General features: G+C 37.3%; 1 protein-coding gene and 1 pseudogene across 1 annotated transcript; one reads left to right on the forward strand and one right to left on the reverse strand.

The window, feature by feature from the left end:
* Positions 1 to 1,654: 1,654 nt before the first annotated feature.
* Positions 1,655 to 20,358, forward strand: tmem129 (transmembrane protein 129, E3 ubiquitin protein ligase). The gene is made up of 7 exons (XM_088009272.1): positions 1,655 to 1,985; positions 2,283 to 2,341; positions 3,602 to 3,859; positions 16,822 to 16,982; positions 17,073 to 17,232; positions 17,329 to 17,401; positions 17,642 to 20,358. The coding sequence occupies exons 1-7, from the start codon at positions 1,781 to 1,783 to the stop codon at positions 17,824 to 17,826; spliced, it is 1,101 nt and encodes a 366-aa protein (XP_087865398.1). The 5' UTR covers positions 1,655 to 1,780; the 3' UTR covers positions 17,827 to 20,358.
* Positions 10,650 to 11,265, reverse strand: LOC148156636 (uncharacterized; annotated as a pseudogene).
* Positions 20,359 to 23,193: the final 2,835 nt, after the last annotated feature.

The raw sequence follows: 23,193 nt of genomic DNA on the forward strand, positions 1-23,193 counted from the left end.
ATGAATAACTATGGTGGAACTGATGATTGTGGAACCATAAAACTATACCGGAACTGTGTCAAACCTAAATTTTGAGCTTTTATGTCCCCAATCCGTCCAAAGCTATTATATTTATTGTGTCCCCAACAGTCCTGTAGCACAGTCTTTGATAGATAACCATAATTATGTTCCTGGAGGTTTACCCAATACATACATTAGCTTCATTCTTCTTAACCTTAAAGCAGTGTTTCTCAATTATTTTCTGTCACGTGTTTTCTGTCATGTATTAACAGTAAAAAGATAAGCTTTGTCTATTTCCTGGCCTTTCTCTGTGAACTACAGCTACTTGCTTATGAAGGAGGAGGGCCATACTAAGAGCTTTTTGGTTTGTGTTTTAAATATGTACATCAGTACATAGAAAAATAAATAGTTTGCTAAAATGAAGGTAAAGTTATTTAATCAGTGATTGTACCATTAAAAATCATGTTTTTTAAAACAACTTACAGGGCTTTTTTTTCTTCATCTCTTTACATCTCTTTACGGGTCAAGAATTGTAATTTCATGACAACTTTTCACACTGTGCTAAAATAAGGAATGAGGAAAAGGATCTGGTTACATATATACAAATATACACAGATGCATCAAAAAATATAGCTAATAGGGTAGTAACAGTAACAGTTTCAAATTAAAGTAGGGAAAAGGATTAGTGGAGTCTCTGCATACAGGGAAAATGCTTGCTTTGCTTTCAGCAGTTCAATGGGTGGAAGAGGCAAGACCATTAAAATCAATCATTTGCTCAGATTATAATTCTTCATTAGTCAGTTTGCAAAATAATCAGACAGTAGACCAGATATATTAATTGTCAAACACTTTGAATTGCCTTGTTGCTGAAAATGAGCTATATAAATAAAATTACCTTACCTTAATACAACAAACACTTTACAGAATCAATATGATGGGGCTAACTATACATTTCATATGGGTTCCAGCACATCACTGGATTAAGGGAAATGAAAAGCAGACAGGATAGCTAAGGAGAGTACCAATCAGGTCAGGATAGATATTAATGTTAGTTTAAGTATAACAGAAATAAAGGGTATAATTAAACAAAAAACAAAAGAGAGGTGGTAAAAGTTACGGGTAGAAGGAAAGAAAGGAAGATGGTTTTATAAAATCCAAAAGAGAATTGGACAAATGAGAAAAAGAGAAAGAAACAGGAGAGAAGAGATAATTATTTCACGGTTTAGAATCAGACACACTGGATTGAATAGATCACTATTTTTGATAGGGAAACATCAGACAGGGAAATGTGACTGTGTGGAAGATGAGATGGTGGAACATGTTATTTTGAGTTGTAAGAATGATCTGATTCAGAGAAACAAATTAATTAGGAACCTAATATGAAAATTAAATTTGACATTATCGATTTACTGAAATAGGACTCAGGAAGCAGAGTATATCAGGCTATATTTGATTTTTTGAAACAGTGTAGGTTTCAAAAAATAAATAAATAAATCAAAATTATATATATATATATATATATATATATATATATATATATATATATATATATATATATATATATATATATATATATATATATATATATATATATATATATATATATAGGATTTCGTTTTTTTTTTGTCATGTGGTCCACACTCCTTACCAGTTGGTGGCGGTAATGCTCACCTAACGTTTCTTGCCAACCGCGGATAAATTTCAAGAAGAAGAAGAAGACAGCACGCATTCAAGCTAAAGACACAGAAGAGCAATAAAACGGAAGTAAAGTCCAGGAAATATGGAGAATCCGGAGTTATCTTTCACTTTGGCTTATACCGTGTTTGCTGTTTGTCTTATCTTTACACCGAACGAATTCCGCGCAGCAGGTTTAACCATCCAAAATGCGTTTTCGCCCTGGCTGGGCAGTGAGGATATTGACTTCATCGGGCACCATTTGAGGAGGACCAGCCTCACTGTACTGATCCACAGTTCTCTTCCTCTAGGTTAGCTGTTAGCTGACTCTTGGTCACAGACTTTCAGATTACAGAGCGTTGATCCGGTAATCTTGTTAATTTAAAATCTAAATTACCAAGAGCTGGTATGCTTTCATGCATACAGCATGGGTATTCTTTCCAGTATATATTATCTAAATGTATTAGATAGTATATTTAGATAATAAATATATTATTTATTATATCTAACTCCACATATCTAACATTTTTCCCAGTAAATGTTATGTAATATTTACTGGAATATTAGATATTTACTGGGAAGCATACCCACGCTGTTATTCTCCCCAGGTTACTTCATGGGAATGTGTGTTGCTGCCCCAGAAAAGAACCTGATATATGTTCACCAGGTAGGTGCCGTTTTAATCAGTATTTGGGATTCAAATCAGACACAGTATATGATCATATTCATCCTCTAATATTCACAGTTGGTCGACCTGTCATGCAAGAATTATAAGAGCCACAACTGTTTTGAAACACAAGTGGAGCAATACGTTACAGACTGACACCCTAAGCTTTCAACAATCAAGTGAATGGAGGGTCACCAGACACATTAGAGTAAAGTGTATTTGACTAGTTTTAAATAGTTGTTTTTGCATGACCTTGTTGGGTCATATCAGATCACTTAAATTAATGTGCTCTGAAATGAACAGCTAAGATTTAACTGCTCCGAACGAGTGTTAAATTGGGCCAATAAATATTTTGATAAATGAGAAGTCAGCACACTAAGCCTCCAAGATATATAAATATGTACCTAAATGGGCACCTTGTGGATCCTTGGATACTTATGATGTTGCTCGATATTCAAGTGTAGAGGGATTAGTAATGCATAAGTTACAGATTTGAAGTAATTCGCATTAAAATATAAACTACATTTTTAATTAACAAATTTTGAAAAATTCCACCCAACTGGGCTGCGTCAGGAAAACGAGGCGTTGCAGCTTTTGGAATGAACTGCCACACTCCACCATGATTCCTTTGTCATTTAAATTCAGTCCATATCATACTTGTCATCAGTATTCAAAACAACAGTGATATTTATGCTTCTGCTGGAGAGCCATAAGGTCCTTTCGAATTAAAAAGGGGTTTTGGGCCAACTTAAAGTCTGCACAATTCATCAGTTTTCTCACATTTCTCTGAGATACTATACAAATGTGGATGATCACTGAGGTTATATGTACCACAGATTAACACATAAATGTGGCAAGGTCTGAGGCAAACAGACTGTAAACTAGACTGTAAATAGAGTGGTGACACTAGTGCATAATTCTGCACAATCAAACAAGTGGCACAAGAAAGAAATCTGAATTATTTGGGCCTGATGTACTTGAGCGATATAACCAGCAGGTGACAGTGACTACAATATCAGGTGCTGGCCCTTAACCCCCTTTCCAAGCCTCCAGAGTGCAGAAGAGGAGCACTTAAGCACTGCTCACTCAAATATGGAGCGTTCCATTGGCCTCCTGAACTGACCGTGGTGGTGTGTTCCTTTTATTTTTCACACCACTACTGTGGCTATCAAAAATTAGATAAACATCAAGCTCAGTTTATTTATTCAAGTTGATAAGTTTTCTATCTAATCTGAGCCCTATTGTATTGTTTTTCACCAGATTAGTGACAGCTGGAGAGTTTTTCTCTTTCTCTCTGTGAGCCTTCAAATGACCAGCTGGCTGCTTGTCATTTACTGGTACTGCTGCCACTGGCACAACCATCCCATCAGCAGGACACTTAAAGCTCACGCACAGCTTCCTTATTCCACATCTGGCCATGTGGCAGCCAGCATCAACAGAGAGTTCAGACGAATAGACAAAGTTGTGATAGGCGTGCCTGGAGCCCGAGTTATTGTTACAGACAGCTGGATACTGAAGGTGAGTGTAACAGTGATCTCTTCAAAACTAGGTAGACAATTTCTGCAAGGAAAAAACTGCCTTATTCCTCAAACAAATGTGTTTCTGACAACTTGCACATTAACAGTTCATTGAATTCACTAAAGGTCTGTCAAAATTCCTTTGTCTTCAACTTTTAGCACCGTTAATTTCATTCCTGTTCAGAGGATTTTCTTTTCTTTTGTCTGAGTGGGGTTTTGTTTATAAGGCCTTGCCGTGATCAAAGCTAGAGGTGGTCCAATGAAATATTTGTGTGTGACCTTTATTTTGATGACAACCTTTTTTTGGCCAGACATACATACATACATAATAAGGTATGAATAATTGATATCTTGATATAATAAATACTACTACAAACCTTGATTTAACCAGGTAGTCACCATTGAGATTAAGAATCTCATTTTAAGGGAGACCAAGCAACCAAGATGAACAGCAACATAAAACAAGAGTTACAAACATTACATACATGTAACATCCACAAAATCTACCTAGAAAAAAAGTTTTAACTCATACAGGCTGTCAAATGTTTACATGTTATACATGCAATTAATCTGACAATTTGGCACATTACTTGAACATAATGTGTTAAATTCTATCTAATCTAATGCAGATTAATCGAACTACTGTTTTCCTAAAAGCCTCTCTTCTGTGCAGGGTCCCCTAATTCTAGGGGCTGCCTGTCAGGTTGCCAACAGTCGGAGAAGATGCACATGTTGACGGGCGGATTTGTTGTACATTTGATGAGAATATGACTGCTTAATTCTAATTTAACTAATTAATTATTGAATCATATTTATTTATATAGCCATTAATTATTTAATTGTATCCATGGCAGCGGACACTTATGCAACGGACGGAACAGCTTTTAGCTCTCTTAACAACTAGACAAGCTATACATTATTATAGAAAGTTGGTGAAAATAGGACACAGATGACATGTTGACATGGTGAATGACTCACATCAGACTCGTTCTATCTGGAGGAGATATCAAGACAAATGGGATCTCCATGGATTGTGGTTGGGCACAGAAAGAAACACCGGCAGTGTGCCCGACCGGCGGTGCAACATTTGTGTCATTGGGCTTCCTGGGGGCTGCAAAGATACTAACAAGGTTGCCTTCTTCAAGGCCTGGCTGCTGGGGCTACTACAGATTAGCTTCAAAGGAGGATGTGTGAAGCTGGACTGCTGTCACTGCATTCTTGCATGTTGTCTGGGCCCCAACCAGCAACCCCGGCAGTGTTGAAGCTCCATGACTTTCAAGACAAAACTTGGATTATACAGGAGGTGAGGAGGGCTCAGTCTCTGGTCTACAAAAGTGCCCAGATCATGATGTTTGAGGATTTTTCTGCTGCTGTTGAAAGGAATCGGCAGGAGTTTTACTAGATGAAGCAACAGCTTAAGGAAAGAGGGATTGTGTTTGCAATGCAGCCGGATGGCTGTGTTCAGGATCAAACATAACGGACAGGAAAAAGTCTTTAAACATCCCAAAGATGCAGCTGTCTTTTTGGATGGAGCCCTTCTGGGTCGTAACCATCTGATCGACATGAACATTCTCCCCGCCTTTTGTATTGCTTTCAGATGCTGCCAATATAGTTGTCAAGGAAGATTAGTGGAATTTTAAATAGTTCCGATTTATCTTTTATTTGGCATAACAAAAAGAACAGGTTAAGATATAGTTTAGTTTTCTCTGTTTAAAGGGGAGGATTAGCTGCACCATCATTTCCTGTTTACCTGTGGGCTGCACAGTGAAGGTTTCTTTTGGAATGGGGTATACACGACCTTGACTCAATGTGGCGAAACAGCCGCTTTAGGGTGTCTTTACGAAATGCTAGAGCTGTGGTGCTGGTAAACATGCTTTTAAAGAAGATGTTAAACATCTGGTGTAAATTCAGGAAAACTGAAAGGGTATACGATAGTTGTTTCTCCTTGCTAACTCCTATTTATGAGAATCCCAACTTTCAACCTGGATTTTGATCTGGTCTCGCTGACTGAGAGCGCAGAAGTATAAAAATTGTGGGAGACATGATTCAAGGGAGGCCCAATTCTCACATTTCAACAAACTAAATATGACTTTGTTTTATTAAATTTCTGTAAGTGAGAAATTGTATTTAGTGTCAGCTGAAATCTTTCACTCAGAAAGTGTATAGAGCCCTCAATGATCTCAATGTAGATCTAGATGATCTATATTGCATCTTTTACTCAACAATTCTGATAGAGTAAAAGGTAAATTGGAAACTGATGTGGGTATAATAGAGATTGAGGACTGAGGCCTTGAGAAACCACCCCTCAAAGGTTCTGGTGTCGAACTCCTTTTGGAGAGACAAAAAGTGTTAGGAGTGATCTATAGCCTATCTTGCATAGGCTCCTGAGGCCAGACATTGGATGAATCCAACGTTGTCAGAACTCAGTATCAAACATCAATCTGCTATTGATTCATTTAACTCACTGCTTGTGGACTTGCCCTATATTCAACAGTTTTTGGGCATAAAATATCAACAGTTTGTTATCATTTTTAAGCGCAATATTCTTCTGAGTATAAGAAAATGTTTGTTGGGACTGACTGAGCACAATGATGTTCTGCTGACATCATTGTGCCTGGAAATGCATCCTGTCCATATGAATCAGTGATAAAGCCGCCACCCTCAACCAGTGGAAGCCGACTGTCTGATATTATCCCGTATGAAGCGTTCTCTACACTGTTGAAGGATAAGCCCTTTCTTATTTGATCTGACCTGGAGTGAGAGTCTGATATTAAAATTATCTTAAACCTTACTACATTTGATGTATGCTGTACTTCCTTAGGCCCCTAGACATGTTCTTATACTCCCTCTCTCTCTCTCTCTCTCTCTATATATATATATATATATATATATATATATATATATATGTATAATATTTGTGTACGCTGCAGTTGACGTATGGTGGCGTCACCGTACGTCAACCATATATATATCAAATCAATCAATCAATCAATCAATCAAATTTTATTTGCATAGCACATTTCAGAAGCAAGGCATTTCAAGGTGCTTTACATAATTAAAAAACAAAATAAAAACAGCATGTGACATTGAATAAACAGTAAGAAAGAGAAAGAGATTTTGGAAAAAAAAAAAGATAAAAACATACTTTTGTTACGGAATTTAAGCGCCTGTCGTTGCCGGACTCCGCCGTCCGTTTAACACGGGTATTATCCAGGTCCCGTCGCCTGACAGGACAAGGACTCCAACCTTGCAGCACCAGGCTACGTCCACCCTCACATTTCTGCAGATATCTAAGTATATCTTTTCATGGGACAACACTGACAAAATGACAATTTGATGCAATGAAAAGTAGTCTGTATGCAGCTTACATAAGAGTGTAAATTTATTCTTCCCTCAAAATAACTATATATACAGTCATTAATGTCTAAACATGAGTTAGAACCCAGCATTCTGATGCTAAAAATTATCATCAATGCTAAAGTAGGCTATAATGTACTCAGTGGTTTGAGGAGAATTACAAGCATGTTGACTAACATGGACTTCTTCAATTCAATATGTTAAAATCAGTGTATAATCTAAAATTAGCTAAAATGCTAAGCTTAACCTAAAAGCTGTCAGTAGTATGTTGGGTATCCCCAGCATGTTATTTTACGTTGACATGTTCCATTCAGTATGCTAAATGTACCTAAAAACAAAAAAAATTGCCAAATGCTTATTTTAGGGAAAAAGCTAATGCAGAGCAAGGCAGTGCACTAATGATTATGCTTTCTTCATTTAGGACATTTTACACAGGTGGTCCACAGACATAAAAAAATGGCGCTTGCACTGGGATAGGACGAACAATAAATTGGTTATCATTTATAGGCTTTAAAATAAAAACCAGGGAAACACCACAGGACTGAATTTTTAAGTCAAGCGAAATCAAAACCTGAAAAAAGTGCAGAGAACAACAACTAATTTGTTCAAAAGAAAAGACAGTCATGGCGAAGTTATCTATATAAAAAAAAAACTCCACGTAAATACAAATAAAGTTACTAATGTTAAAAGTAACTATTTGTTTTTAACATTATTTTACTTATAATGAGGTACTCTTTGATGAACAAAAATACCTCATTACTTTTTGCTCAGAACTTTTGATGAGCAAAAGTTCAGCTGATCACAAAGGAAGTGAGAACTTCTTTGCCTCAAACTGTTTTTTTTTATAAAAAGCAACACAAAATATGTGTAGTTTTAATGGGAAATTAATTTCCAATATTTTATGTCAGCTGATATTTGTTACTCCTATCTAATAGTTTTAAATAACTGATTCCAAACTCAGCACCTGGAGTTCTGTCTTAAGTTTTAGTCAACAGAAATTATAATTGCAAGTACCTGATACAATTGACATTTACATTTGTTGTTAAAATATTAAAGTTTGCCATGTCTGATAAAACTACTGTCTATACTTAATTAAACTGATGCATTAAATTCAGCAAGGGCTTTTCTTTTTCTCAGAAGTTCACTTGAACTAAGCTTCATAGGTTTTGCTCCTCTGTCTTCCAGTTGATGCAACATGAGATCTGAACACAAAGCTGAAAGATCAATGCTGTTTTTTCTGGTGTTATCTTTACTCATTAATGGATATTATTTCAAATGTAACTGAGTAACTTTACTCAAAATTCATAGAAAAGTAAAAGTTCAGGTTTTCTAAACTACTTAAAGGACAAATTAGACAAACTGTAATTACAGCAATAGATGTAAATATAACTTATTACTTTCCACTCCGTACATCAAAACCAAAATATTTATTTTTTCCACATTATGAAGTGCTTATACCTTCTGTGTTATCCATACAGGTAGCCTAGAGTCTATGTATGATTTTATACATAAGTACTGGAGGTGTCTGTACTTATGCCATGATTCTTATATTTCCTTTAATTTCTCCATAGTTAACTCATTCTGCAGATCTTCATCCCATGCTCACTTAAGTTTTGGTGGGTGAAAATATCTCATAAGACTGTAAAGTTTTGAAGCCCCACTAGGCCTGTCGCAATAAACGATAAATTAAACCTATCGACCTCATTTTAATTATCGGCTTTATCGTCTCTTCCTGCCTTTTTTCTTTCTGTTGATGACACTGAATGAAAAAAGGCTCAGCTCCGGTGCTCTCCACTGACCCTCCCTTCCTATTTCCTTAGTGTAATGTCCAGCGCACACGACACGAGTTGTCGGCCCATTTTCAAAACCTGAGAGACACATTAGCCGACAGAAATCCTAGGTTAACGGTTCAATCGGGTTCGTCGTGCCGTGTGGTGTTCAGCCACATGGGCACAAAATAATGGCTACAAGTCCAGTTAACTAATTTTAAAATCGGGCATTAATCAATGCTTTACTAGAATCTACCTGTGATGCATGTGGCTAGAGTCAGCATAAAATCCTGACCAAACAGATCTTAACATCCGTGGCCTTTATCTCCTCCATTGACCAGCTAATTATTCCTGCAGGGTATCTGATTACTGGCAAGGCATAGCTGTTTATTGCACGGATCTTGTTCTTGCCATTGAGCTGGCTTCTCAGGACTTGCCTTATTCGTTGGAGGTATTTGGCTGTGGCTCCTTTCCTTGTGACCTCATCGAGGTTGCCATTTGCTTGCTGTATTCCCAGGTACTTGTAACTGTCCTCTGTCTGCTATTGTTCCCTCTGGGAGTGAGACCCCTTCTGTGTGGACGACCTTCCCTCTCTTTGTAACTATCTGACCACACTTCTCTAGTCCGAATGACATCCCAATGTCAGTGGATCCCTTTGAGGGATCCTTCTGGATCAGGATTGTGCGCCCTTCAGTTAACCATTCAGGGTGAGTCCCATTTTGTAGCAGCTGGTTTAGTTGAGCTGCCAGTCACTCATGGAGGGCAGTGAGTTTCTTTAGCCAGTAGGCATGGATCATGTCAGGTCCTGGTGCTGTCCAGTTTTTCATACCCGAGACTCTTTGTTGGACATCTGCCACAGTGATGGTTACCGGGGCTTGTTCAGGGAGGTTCCTGTGGTCCTCTCGTAGAGAGGTTAGCCACTGTGCCTTGCTGTTGTGGGACGCCTCCCTTTCCCATATGCCTTTCCAGTATTGTTCAGTCTCCAGCCTTGGTGGGTCTGCTCTGTTGTTATTACCCTGCCATTGAGAGTACACTTTAGCTGGTTGGGTGGAGAAGAGCCGGTTAATCCTCCTGGCTTCATTCTCTCTTGTGTATCTGTCAATCATTCTGAGCCGTGACACAGTTAGCTGAACGGGGCTGTCAGAAGTTAGCCCTTCAGAAAGACCCCGGGATTTTCCCCAGGCAGTCTGACACCAGGTTTGTTGAAAATTTAACAAAACGTGGTCACTAATGATGAAACGACACAAATTCAAAGCAGTTCAAAACCACGGATAGCGATTGGATAATTTTGACAAGTAATATTCAAATTTATTGAATATGATTGAAAATTACTAAGGTAATTATTTAATTTAAGGTAAAAAATGGCAGAGTAATTCTAATTTTTTTAAAAGAAATGCATAGAAACACTACAGGAGTTATTTTACTTAACTTGATAAGTTGAGCAAATCAATAACAGTAATTATTTCAGTTTCATCAGTTTCTTTCCCACCAAAAATGAAATGGTCACATAGTAAGGAAAAAAATATTTAAATTAATGACTACATTTCTCTTTTTGATTTAGCCTTTCCCATGTTGATGCACTATTATTTTTTAACAGTTTTCAAACACCAGTGATGAAAAGACTAAAAATATTTGCAGGTGAAGGAAGGAACTCAACAGCACCACCTAGAAAAAATATGTAATTTTGTACCTCCTGATGTTTCTACACATCAACCACTTCACAAAAAGCCATATTGTGTCATTTCTCTTGTCCTCAGGTACCCCATCCTCAGGAATGTCTGAATTTCTCAGATTTTCAATTCCCCACCTCATTGCTCTCAGGTCCTGGATGATAGCGATAACCTGTTGCACCAAAGAACAGAATCTTACACTGACCTTGAGCAGCTCTATGGGGTCTTCCTCGTCCAAGGGAGATGTGACCGCTGATATCACATGCTTTAAGAAAAACATGTTATATATCTTGGTAGTCTCAGATTGGAAGTTCTCTTCAATGCCCATAACTTGACCAAAGGCCTGAGAAACTATGTTTTCAATTATGTTTCTTAAGTCTCTATATTTGTATTGGCAATACTCAATTTCGTCCAAAACCAGATCTGAAAAGACCTGCGTTAAATAGAGCAACTGATATTCTGTCCTTTCTCTGACGCTTTCATCTGGAGGTCCTGATGTCAAATCTTCGCAATTTCTTCTGCAATTTGCGTATAAACTCTGCAATTGTAAGAATCACGTGGTCTTTGACTAAAACCTGGAATTCTAATCTCAGTACAACTGGGAAACTCATCTTGTTAGCTTAAACTAGGATGTGTTACCAGTAGAACTGATTTGGAATATGGTAGAAATTTACCAAAAGGAATTCTATAAATGCTGCCCATGTGTGATGCAACAAGGCCATACTATAATGCAACTATAATGCATCAATCAGCACAAGAATATATGCAGCGCTATGATGTAATTGGCCAAATCAAGTGTTCTGATGATCGTCAGATTTTGCTACTGTAGCACATCTAGACAGTTAAGTCTGTTGGTCTGCGCTACCTTTCGAAAACTGCTACCATCATGTTTACATACCAAAGAGCTTAGCAGTTAGTGTCAATGTTGAATATAAAAATTGGAAATCATTCTTTAAGTGACAGGACGTAAGTGATGCTTAGTAGCATTTAAAAATGTTAATGACAAACTTTTCTAAAAGCACCAGAATACTTGTTTAAAATATTTAAAATCCTGAGGCCATAACACTGTAATATATTTCTAACAGTAAGTGTTTGTGTAACCAGGTGGTTTACTAGGCTTGAGCAGTGAAGTTCTGTGAAGCCTATTGTATCTGAAGGAATTCTTAATTTTATTTTCCACCCGAAATCGTAAATTTGGGGTCTAAACATATTCAAAAACTCACACCAAACTTTGGCCAAAATTATCTCCAGCATGAAATTAAACTATTTTAATGGAATCGCAAGTGGGTGTGGCCAAACTGCTCTACAGCGACCCCTAACGTGCAATAGGACAAATTGTACATCATAGAAATCTGAAAGTTGGTACGTAGATTGCCCCCGCCAAATTATGGAAAAAAGTATCTTGGAGGTATGCCGTAATATGCACAGGGAAGCAGCAAAGGAGAAATTTTGTCTTTTTTTCCCACATTTACACACCTTGAACTTTAACCCTCTGATGCGCAACCAGTTCCTTTTTGACCTGGTGAGGTCATCTTTTTGCAATATCTTTGTAATGAAAAGTTTTTATCACTTCATATTCCAGGTATTCCTCAAGAAACATGTTACTGATATCATGCAATTCAAATTTTTAATTTACCTTTTATACATTTTAAGAAATGGCTTGTTTTATATCACTACCCCATTCTGCCGTGAGTGGGTCCAACATTATCTGCATTCATTTCCTATGGAATTTAATGGGAATCTTTGTTTCTTGCCAACTGTGACTGTCAGGAAAACATTTTTTTGTGAACCAAACACACTGAGACCTAAGTGTCACCCCTGAAAAATAATATTTTACACAGCAAAAACTCTTATATATAAGTATTATCTTTATTTTTTACCTCACAAATGTGTTTGTGTCAATCATGAGTACTGTGACAGCGTTATTCTCACAAATCAACATATTACCCTTCTTCAAAGTTAGCCAACACTAGTTATCTAACCAACTAGCTAACATTACCACCTATACTTTATTGTGCATGTGTATTATTTGTGTGTGTGTCTGACATCCTGGATAAGAAAACCAAGAGAGAGAGTGTGTTGAATGACATACAAAACCTGTTGATCAATGTGTTCTTTTATCATCTCAATAAATAAAATAAAAATCCATAGCTATATGAATAAATGCATAAATAAATCAGCCAGAAAAGTATAGAGTGTCTTCTCTGGGTCAGGGAGGATGTCCTGCCCCAAGTGGAGGAGTTCAAGTATCTCAGGATCTTGTTCACCAATGAGGGAAAAAGGGAGCAGGAGATCGACAGGCGGATTGGTGCAGCGTCTGCAGTGAAGCGGGCTCTGCACCAATCTGTCGTAGTGAAGAGAGAGCTGAGCCAAAAAGCAAAGCTCTTGATTTGCTAGTTTAAGTTCCTACCCTCGTCTATGGTCATGAGCTTTGGGTCATGTCCGAAAGAACAAGGTCACGGATACAAGCTGCCGAAATTAGTTTTCCCCATAGGGTGTCTGGGCTAGAGATAGGGTGAGAAAATCAGATACCCAGGAGGGACTCAGAGTAGAGCCGCTGCTCCTTCATGTCGAGAGGAGCATCTGGACAGATGCCTCCTGGCCTTCTCTCTGGTGAGGTGTTCTGGGCATGTCCCACCGGGAGGAGACCCCGGGGAAGACCCAGGACACACTGGAGGGACTATGTTTCTCAGCTGGTCTGGGAATGCCATGGGATTTCCCATGGAGGAGCTGGAACAAGTGGCTGGGGAGAGGGAAATCTGGGCCTCCTTACTTAGGCTGACTCCGCGACCCGACCCCAGATAAACAGAAGATGGATGGATGGACGGACGGACGGACAGATGGATGGATAAATGCACACACATACACACACACATGCGTGATACACACAGCATAATAGAATAGAGAGTAATGTTAGCTACCTTGGTTAGTTAGCTAGTTTCAAGAAACGTGCTCTTTCGCAGCCCCCCCCCCATGTCCACACACACATAATGGATGTTGATATTGTCCATTATTGACATTTCATCATTGCTGTCATAAAATTGCTGTTGTCATTTTGTTTTAAAAATGTTCTGCAAATTGTTCTAAAAATGCTTAAAAAAGTGAAAAATGAAAATATTTCAAACATGAAATAATTCTTGTGTGAAATAAAACACAGTAGAAAGTATTATACAAAACATTATTTTGAATCAAAATTTTAAAAAAAGTAGCAAAAAAACACAGGTCCAAAAAGACCCACTACGCATCAGAGGGTTAATGAACTCAGAGATTTTGAGCTGTCTGCTTCACTTTTGGTCAGTATGCAAATAACAGGTGGGGAATTAAAGCATGCCCCTAAACTGACAACCACAGTGGATTGTCAAAATAAGAGCATCACATACCCTACAAAATAAAAACCTTCATATTTTTCACATCATGTAATTGCTGTTTTGGACTTTATATGACTGGTTTAAATGAAACAATGTTACATATGGGATTAGTGTGGTCTTTTAAAATTTAGCTTACTGAAAATTTAAAAATAAAAGCCTCATCATACATACTCTATACATATTAACCTGAAAATGGACTATAATGGGATATTGCTTATAACAAAGACTTCCCTGATGGTGACAGAACACATTCTCATGGCGGCGTTAACATGCTAGCCCAGTGTTTCTCAACCTTTTTCGGCCAGCGCCCCCCTAGCCTTTATCCAGGTCCCTCAGCGCCCCGACCAAAGAATTTGTAGGCTACTTTACACTGACTATTATTTTATTATTAATATTACTATCACTATTGTAGATATTTTGATCTTTATGCTTGTTTCTGTATTTATCATCAAGATAATTTCCCAGAGGACAAAAAAGCCATGGGAATAGAAATTATTTTCACAGGTGTAAAAATAATTTACAATTATATAAATTATAATTGAAAAATGCAATGAATGAACATTCACCTTAAAATTAGTAGGCCTATAAGCAGCTAATCAGAGTGTAAAAAATATTCTTGTTCTGTGCAATTTTCTGATGTTAGTTGCTAAATGTTGCACAAAATGACCAGATAGAAGATGAACAACAATATCAGTTTAAACTTTGATCTATTTGCAAACAGACTGAGCTCTGCAGCATTAAAACATGGATAGAACTGTAACTACATTAATCATAGCTCTTCTTGTAGGTTTCTGGTGGTGCAGCTCTGTGCTGCCTTCAGGAGAATGGGACATCAGAGTATCATCCATAAAATTTCACCCACATGGCATTTATTGTGCAAACCAGAGCTTTCAGTGGAAAAACAAAAGTTCCAGATCCTTTAATGCCATAGAAATATGAGACAGAAACATTGATTATATCTTTATATAGACCTGTCTATTGATTATAGATTAATAGTTTTACTGGACAGAAATTACAAAGAACAAATCTGGTTCTTAATAAAATCCTAGTCAAACTGAAAGTGTCATGGAGTCGTCAGCCTCATGACATTAACACTGACATGAAAATAATATTGAAGAAATATATCAAATCTAATTAAAAACATAAATAAGTGATAAGTTCTTTGCTGTTATGGCCTGTAAGATATATTTATTCTCAGTATTAGATGTGGTCTCAGCAAACCCATGGCACTTCAACAATATTATTTTACCTTTTATCTGAAAACCGTGTCTGTTTATTCTTGCCATACAGTCTCTGTATTAATTACTGCTCGAAAGGTCTTGCCATACCAGTTTATTCCTCTGTATTTACTGTAGTTTCTTAGTTTATTCTTGCATTTTGTTCTTCATTCATTTCCATTTAGATTCCTTTGATTAGTATTATCCTCTCTTGGTTTATTGCTATGTCCACTTTAGTCTCTTTCCTGTTGCTAGATTTATTTTATCATTTATTGACGCTCACCATCATTAATCTTCACTCATCACCTGCTGCGCCACCTAATCAGGCACGTGCAGAGGGGGGGGGGGGGCTCTAGGGAGGCTTGAGCACCTACCCCTTTTGCTCCTTGCCACCTCGTGCCCTTTTTAACCAATTTCTTTTTTTTTTTGGTATTATTATTTTCTAAGCCCTCTTCTGACACATAATAACATGTACTAAAATTATTTATTTTTTTGTACAACATAATAAGGGGGTTAGGGGTTTCACATTTTAACACTATAAAATGAACGCGCTCTATCGAGGTATCACCCATGGAGGGATTTCTTTATTTAAATGGGTTCGTTTTTCAAAGGGATACAAAGGTATGGTGATTTTAGTAATTACATGTTTATAAGAGCGATTTTCTGTTGTCTTTCCATGGAAGCAGGCAGCTTTCAAACGGAAATAAAACACTTTTTATTATAAGTTGCTGCTTTGACATGATCACAGAACTGCCAAAACATATGTACAAAAATCCTCAATAAAACATAAAATATTAGAAAATCAGACATCAGACAAAGTGAATCTCAGCACCGTCATCAGCCGGTGTAACACTGAACTGATGCGGTGAAGCTACCAGTAGCAGGAGAGGAGCTGCGCCAAAAGCTACAAATACTGAAGAGGAGAAGAGCTGCCATCGATACAGTTGCAGCCAAGCATGTTTTAATGTTACGAAATACAGTTTTACCAAGTTGCTCAAAGTCTAAACTGGTATTGTTGTGCATTTAATCTGTAAAGTTATTATTTATTATTATTATTATCATACCCCTCATAACAGTGACAGCCCTTAGGATAACATTAGCATTATGGATAATTTTAGCTTACACACTTATGTTTGCATACTGAAGGTATTCAGGTCAACATAACATTGATACTTCACATGCTATTTCTTACATGCTAGCTAAGCTTAGCATTGATGCTAATTTTTAGCATCAGAATTCTGGGTTCCAACCGATGGACACACTTTGGAAGGACCCGTTTAACTTTCTTCAGAAATGTTCTAGTTTTTCTGTTATTCCTGTTTTTCTCATCGATCCTCTGCAGTGTCTGTTCATCCGCTACTTTTTTCTTTGCTTTGCTTATTAAGCTGTCAGAAACAAAGACCAGGATCTCCATAATTATGTTTGAAACTTCTGTCTAACAAATGCTAATAATGCTTTTACCTCAAATGCATAGGTTCTTTGTCTTATAGAGGAATTTTAATTGCATTTTAAGATCATTTGACTCTTGTCTGTGAGAAAGAGCAGTTATTCAAAAACGCTGGCTCTCTTTTTCTGTTTGTAGGTGACCACATATCACATTGACATGGCCTTACAAAGCGATTGTCATGTGACCGTGACAGATTCCAGGCAGCATCAGCTGAGCCCAGATTCACCTTCCCCTATAGAGATCCTGAGCTTGAGGGTGGAGAGCATTAACCCTACAGTCAGACCATTCAATATTAGGTGTGTGTATGTGCTTGTACACAATTCATTCAATAATTCTGTATAAATGGTTAAGTGACTAATTGGTTATTTTTTTGTTTCTGTTTTTAGTCTTAACTCAACAGATTATACAGATTTGAGGGGAAAACTCAGAGCTCCCATCAGAACTTCGCCCAATGTTGTAATCCACCAAACAATGAGTGAACTCTTTCTGGAAACCTTCAGAGCTCAGGTGGAGCTCAATCAACGATACACACTCCCCAGTGGGCAGGTAGTACTTTGAATCTCTTGCAAATCAGAGATTTTGTTCAACAACCACAATGAAATGTAAGCAAATGCATTTTGCTTACTCTTCCTATATCTACAGGAAGTGGAACCCTGTATCGGCTGCATGCAAGTTCCAGCAAGTACCAAGTTGGTTAGACTCTGCCAAACAGCAGGTGAGAGCTTACATGTGAGCTTCTGACATTGTTTATGCTTATGTCAGAAACAATGACATATGTTTTTTTCCCCTTAGAAATACATAAGAAATCACTTTTTAAATTAAGGCTTATTAGTTTATAATATATCTTCAGTGCAAGACACAAAAAAATTTGTGAAATTTTGGCAAAGTAATGGAAAGACTGTGTTCATATTTGGGTATGTAATAACCTACATCACTGTTTGTATCTTGATTACAGGAATAGACAATGAATCAGAGTGCCAGCAGTGTTTCTGCAGACCCATGTGGTGCCTCTTTTGTTTGGGTCGATGGTTTGCCAGTCGCCAGGACCAACAAAGACCTCAGACTTGGTTATCCAGCAAGGTTCCCTGCCCTACATGCAGAGCCAAATTCTGCATACTAGATGTTTGTATGGTCCACTGACCCACTAAATTAAAATGACATATACTCGGATAAACCCACATCTGTGTCAAACAAAGAAGCCATATAGCAGCACTGAACGTGGCCTTACTCATGAACTATAAATGTATTCCACTGTCTCAGTCACATACCCTACAAAATAGAAACCTTGATATATTTTTTTACATAAGGTAACTGCTGTTGACTGGTTTATAACCTGTCATATAAACAGTCGGAAGTGTGTGTGTGTGTGTGTGTGTGTGTGTGTATATATATATATACACACATATATATATATATGTATATATATACATATATATATATATATGTATTAAAAACAATATTAAAAATATTGTTTTTAATATTTCGTATTAAAAACAATACGAAATATTGTTTTTAACTTGCATTGTTTCAAAATGAGCTTCATGTAGCACTGAGGCTTAAATACAATTTTTTAATGTAGTATAGTTAATTATTTTCCCACACAAAAAAGTAGCAAAAACACTAAAACAGAACATCCAGTACGTTACATTATGTTGTCAGGCTTAATGTTTATATTGTGATTATTAATAAGTTTTCGCCTGAACACCGCGGTGGTTGATTAGCTGATTTAAACAGCTGCTCTACTGATGACTTGGTGGGCGGGTTGTTTAGTGCTAATGAACCGAAACACACCAAACTGCGCAGCACATGCTATGGTTATCAAAGTCAGTAGCGGGCTAACAACAGTTAGGCTAGTATAACTGACCCACTGCTCACTTGTTCAATGTTTTCTTTAACTTAAAACGTTTTCCTCACCTGTGAAATCTGAAGCCCTTATTACCATTATTTATGGTTGAATTAACTGCTAAACATTACGTCCGTTGTTCTGATTCTTTGCGTGATTATAGTATTTTCCTGACCACCGATATTCCTGACTCAGTGGACAGCAATGGCGATAAATCACGTAATGTCCAGTCCAGTAATATCAATGCTGCTGCCTCGCGCTCTGTCCTTCTCTCGCACTTCCCGCTACTTAGCAGTGGGTGTCAGGATACACTGTGTTGCATTCAATGTTGTCGGAAAAAAGAGTTTCATGCGCTTAATGTCCGATTTGCCATAGCTATTTATTGAATTCATTGTCGCTAACTGGGGTGGCAACATGGGTGGCAAGGCTCCCGTTTGGGGTGGCAACTGCCTCCCCATGCCACCCCAGTAGATCCGCCCCTGATTAGAACCTGTCAAATGACGGACGGGCTTTAATTTTTCCTGTCGTTTAAAAAAATAACCAGTCAAATAAGGAAAATATTACGTTAACGCGACCTCTGAGACACACACAGTTCGGTTCAAAATAATAGCAGTCCCACATCACTAGGAAGATAAATCAGTTTTTGTTTAATTTCAACTTCTACACTGCAAGTAAGTCTCTAGGAAGTTAAGGTATAGAAAACAAACAGACCCAACAGACATGATATGCAAGCTGCTGATTCTGTGAAACTGAACCATTTACTGAAAGGGGCGTGTTCAAAAAGTAGCAGTGCTGAGTTCAATCAGAGAGGTCATTGATTATGTGAAAACAAACAGGTATTAAACAGAGGACCCTTAAGGGTCAAGTATCAAGGCAACAGACGCTGCATAAGCTGGATATGCATTTGTTCTTGAAAAAACAGAGTAACATGGGTCGTTTAAGACATTGTTCAGAAGAGTGTTCTTTGATCAAAAATTAATAAAAGGGGAAAACCTATAAAGAAGTGTAGAAAATGATAGGCTGCTCAGCTAAAATGGTATCAAATGCTTTAAAATGGCAGCCAAAACCAGAAAGTTTAGGAAGAAAAAGGCAAACTATTCAAATGAATTGCAAAATAATCAAAATGGCAAAGGCTCAGCCAGTGATCAGCTCCAGGAGGATCAAACAAGATCTGCGATTGCCTGTGAGTACTGCAACAATCAGATAATGTTTATGTGAAGCCAAGCTCCCAGCAAAAAGCCCCTCAACGTCCCACTGTAAAAAAAAAGGACGTGCTGAAGCGGCTACAATTTGTCAAAGAATATATTGACTGGCCTAAAAACAATTGGCGTAATATTTTGTCAACTGATGAAAGTAAAATAGTTCTTTTGGGTTCTAAGGGCCACAGACAGTTTGGCAGACATCCTGCAAACTCTGAATTCAAGCCATCATGATATGGGGATGTTTCTCATACTAAGGTGTTGGTCCTATTTATAGCATAACAGGAATCATGGATCATTTGAGTACCCCAGAATACTGGAATAAGTCATTTTGCCGTATGCTGAAGAGGAAATGCCCTTGAAATAACCCCAAACTGTTGTGATCTGTGTTTTCTGTGTATTTATTTTGAGGTTTTTCTGTGTTTATTAGCCTGTTCCCCTGTTTGTTCCCAGCTGTGTCTCGTTTCTTTGATTACCCTCCCAGTGTATTTAGTCCCACCTGTTGTCTTTGTCTCTTGTCTGATCCTCGTCATGTGTGCATCTCTGTCTTCCCCGTTGCTCCCTGTGCAACCTGTTTGTATTCTGTTCTTTTGGATTATTTCATCATTAAAACCATCATCATCATCTTCATCCTGGTCTGCCTGCGTCTTCCCTCACCTCACCAAATCCACTATTATGACACAAACACACCAGCAAGTGAGCAAAATCATGGCTCCAGACAAACAGAATTCAAGTAAAGGAGGGCCAGCACAATCCCCGGACCTTAATCCCATAGAAAACTTGTAGGCTGACTCAAAAAATGCTGTTCATGAGGCAAAACCAAGAAATACAGAGGAATTGTGGAACATAGTACAGTTGTCCTGGGCTGCAGAAGCTGGTTGACTCCATGGACCACAGATGTGAAGCAGTTATCAGAAACCGTGGTTATGCACCTAAATATTAGTTTATGATTCTCAGGAAAGATGACTCTTCTAGCATTTCTTAGTTTATAAAGTTTATTTTTGAGTTTGCGAAGAAGGATGTCAACACTGCTATTTTTTTAAACATTGTATTTCTTGACTTTCTGTAAAATATTGTAATATTCAATTACTTTTTCCTCTTTTTTGCTTTGAAATAGAATGGGCAGTGTCCCCAATGCATATGTGTTCATTAAAATATAATTTATTTGAATAATTTTGAGGTTTACCAACCTTTTTAAACACACTGCTATTATTATGAACATAACTGTATATATAGCTCTGATAAGAATTAAGAGACCACTGCAAAATTATCAGCTCTCTATTGTATGAACTACTGATGAAATTCCATCAATAGTTCCAAGAAAAAATGAAGTATTTATTTGCAGAAAATGAGAAATAGTCAAAATCACAAAAACGATGCAGTGCTGTCAGACCTCAAATAATGCAAAGAAAACAAGTTCATATCCATTTAGAAACAACAACCATCAGGTTTTCAATGGACTTCAGTGCAGTCGTCTTTTTTCCAGAGCTGTATATAAATACTTATGGTTATATTAATATTTTAATACCTTGGATGGAGTAGCTTGTCAACCAATAAGCAATTTCCCCTTGGGGATCAATAAGGTATATTCTACCTATCTATTAGAATGTATTGCCACTGTACACATGTAAAATGAGATTAAAGTTTGCAAACACAACCTAATACTATTTAACAGTTCATTGCTTTGGTGGAAATCCCAAGCTTTAAAATCTGATTGAACAAGGAGAAAATTGTAACTGCAGTTCATATAATAAAAAAAGACATGTTGTTGTTGATTTTTTAACAATATAATTCATGCTAAATCTCAAGAATATGGTGTTTAAAAACTGCTAAATGAAGTTGCTGTTGGAACTGAACATTTGCAACAATTTCAGAAATATACATACAAAAGAGCAGAATAGTACATCAACGTAGTGCACAAACAAATGTAAATAACATGGCTATCACAGTACCATGATAATACCATTATTTGCGGCTGATAACAGATTAGTTCTTTTTGCTTTTTTGTTACATTTAAATGTTTCATTTCAATATGTTTTTTAAAAATATATTTTTATGGGTTTCAAATTTCGGTTTTTATGGGTAAAAAACTATCAAAACCATAGTTTTGACAGTTTCAAAGGACAAACAAAACATACATTTCACTGTATGAAATGAAATGTTTCGCCCGCACCCTAAAAACGGGCTAGGGATGCGCGATATTATCGGCATGGTTTTGGTATTGGCAGATTTTAGCTGTAAAATTTAATATCGGACATCAGCCATTGGATATAAAAGACGTTGTTTTTTAATGTAAATTTCCGATTTGGAGCAGCAAGTTATGGGGGTTGGTTTAAGTTAAAGAACAGCGGATTCCAGCTTGAATGGTTTATTTCAGATGCACTTATTATGTAGGAATTTCTCAAGTAGGTAGTCTGAAACAACAGACAAATAATAATCAGTATAGCACTATAAACTAAACATAACACAAAAGTTACACGCAAAATATTGTTTCAGTCAAACTGTCCCAAAAGCCGAACAACAAATCAGCTAAACCGAAAATTAACGCAAATCAGCATAGCGAACTAGACGGAGCATTCAGAATTAAACCAATACGCTCGGCTGTACCAAACCCAGTCGACAAAGTAATCAAGCTCACCTTCTGGCATTCACACACAACGACAAAACCAAGACATAAAGGCAAAATCTCCTCTTTACCGATGCACCGGGGAAAAATGCAGAAAAGTGTCGCTGCTGCTGAACGTTGCATATCTGTGGCGTATTCAAAGGATGTCTGTACAACTACGATGAGTTCAATAAAATAGGAACTTAGAACTTACAATGATAGAACGGCAAAACATAACACAGACTAAGTATAAACATGGTGGGCTTTCTAACAATATGACATACCAGTGACAACGATGCCTACAGCACACCACAATGTCAAATTTGCACTGTTGTCATTGTTTTAGAGAGCAAATATTATTAATAAATTTGACATTAAACATAATGCAAGTGGAAAGTGTTAAATTATTTTTCAACCTCCTTTTTTATGGAGGACCAAAACCGACATAATAAGAAATACAAGCATAAATATATATTTAGTTTTTCATTTTCCTTACACGAGTTTCCATCAAGTAATGTATATAGCTATTTTATTTTTTTATTTCCCTTAAACATGCATTTTTGTCAAGAAAAATAGATATTTTGCTTTGTCTTTTTTTGCTTCTCCCTTTTCTGTTTGCTGTATTTCTTCTTGCTGTTTTTCTGCTGCATCGTTATGTTAATGAGGAGAGCTGCCTTCTATGTCTATTGGGCAACAGAGCTTTGGAACCAACGTCACTGCGTCAGACGTTGTGGGGCGTTTACGTGTCACGAAGTCGCTCTGTGCCATCTTTGCAGCCCACAGTCCAACAAAACTTTATCTCGGTGGTTTTATTGTGTTACCGACTGCAGGCGAGCAAACGAAATAGACCAGGGGCGAAA

This window comes from Poecilia mexicana, unplaced genomic scaffold (assembly GCF_051168715.1).
Source record: "Poecilia mexicana isolate PSO_F unplaced genomic scaffold, ASM5116871v1 scaffold_10, whole genome shotgun sequence".
Classification (NCBI taxonomy): domain Eukaryota; kingdom Metazoa; phylum Chordata; class Actinopteri; order Cyprinodontiformes; family Poeciliidae; genus Poecilia; species Poecilia mexicana.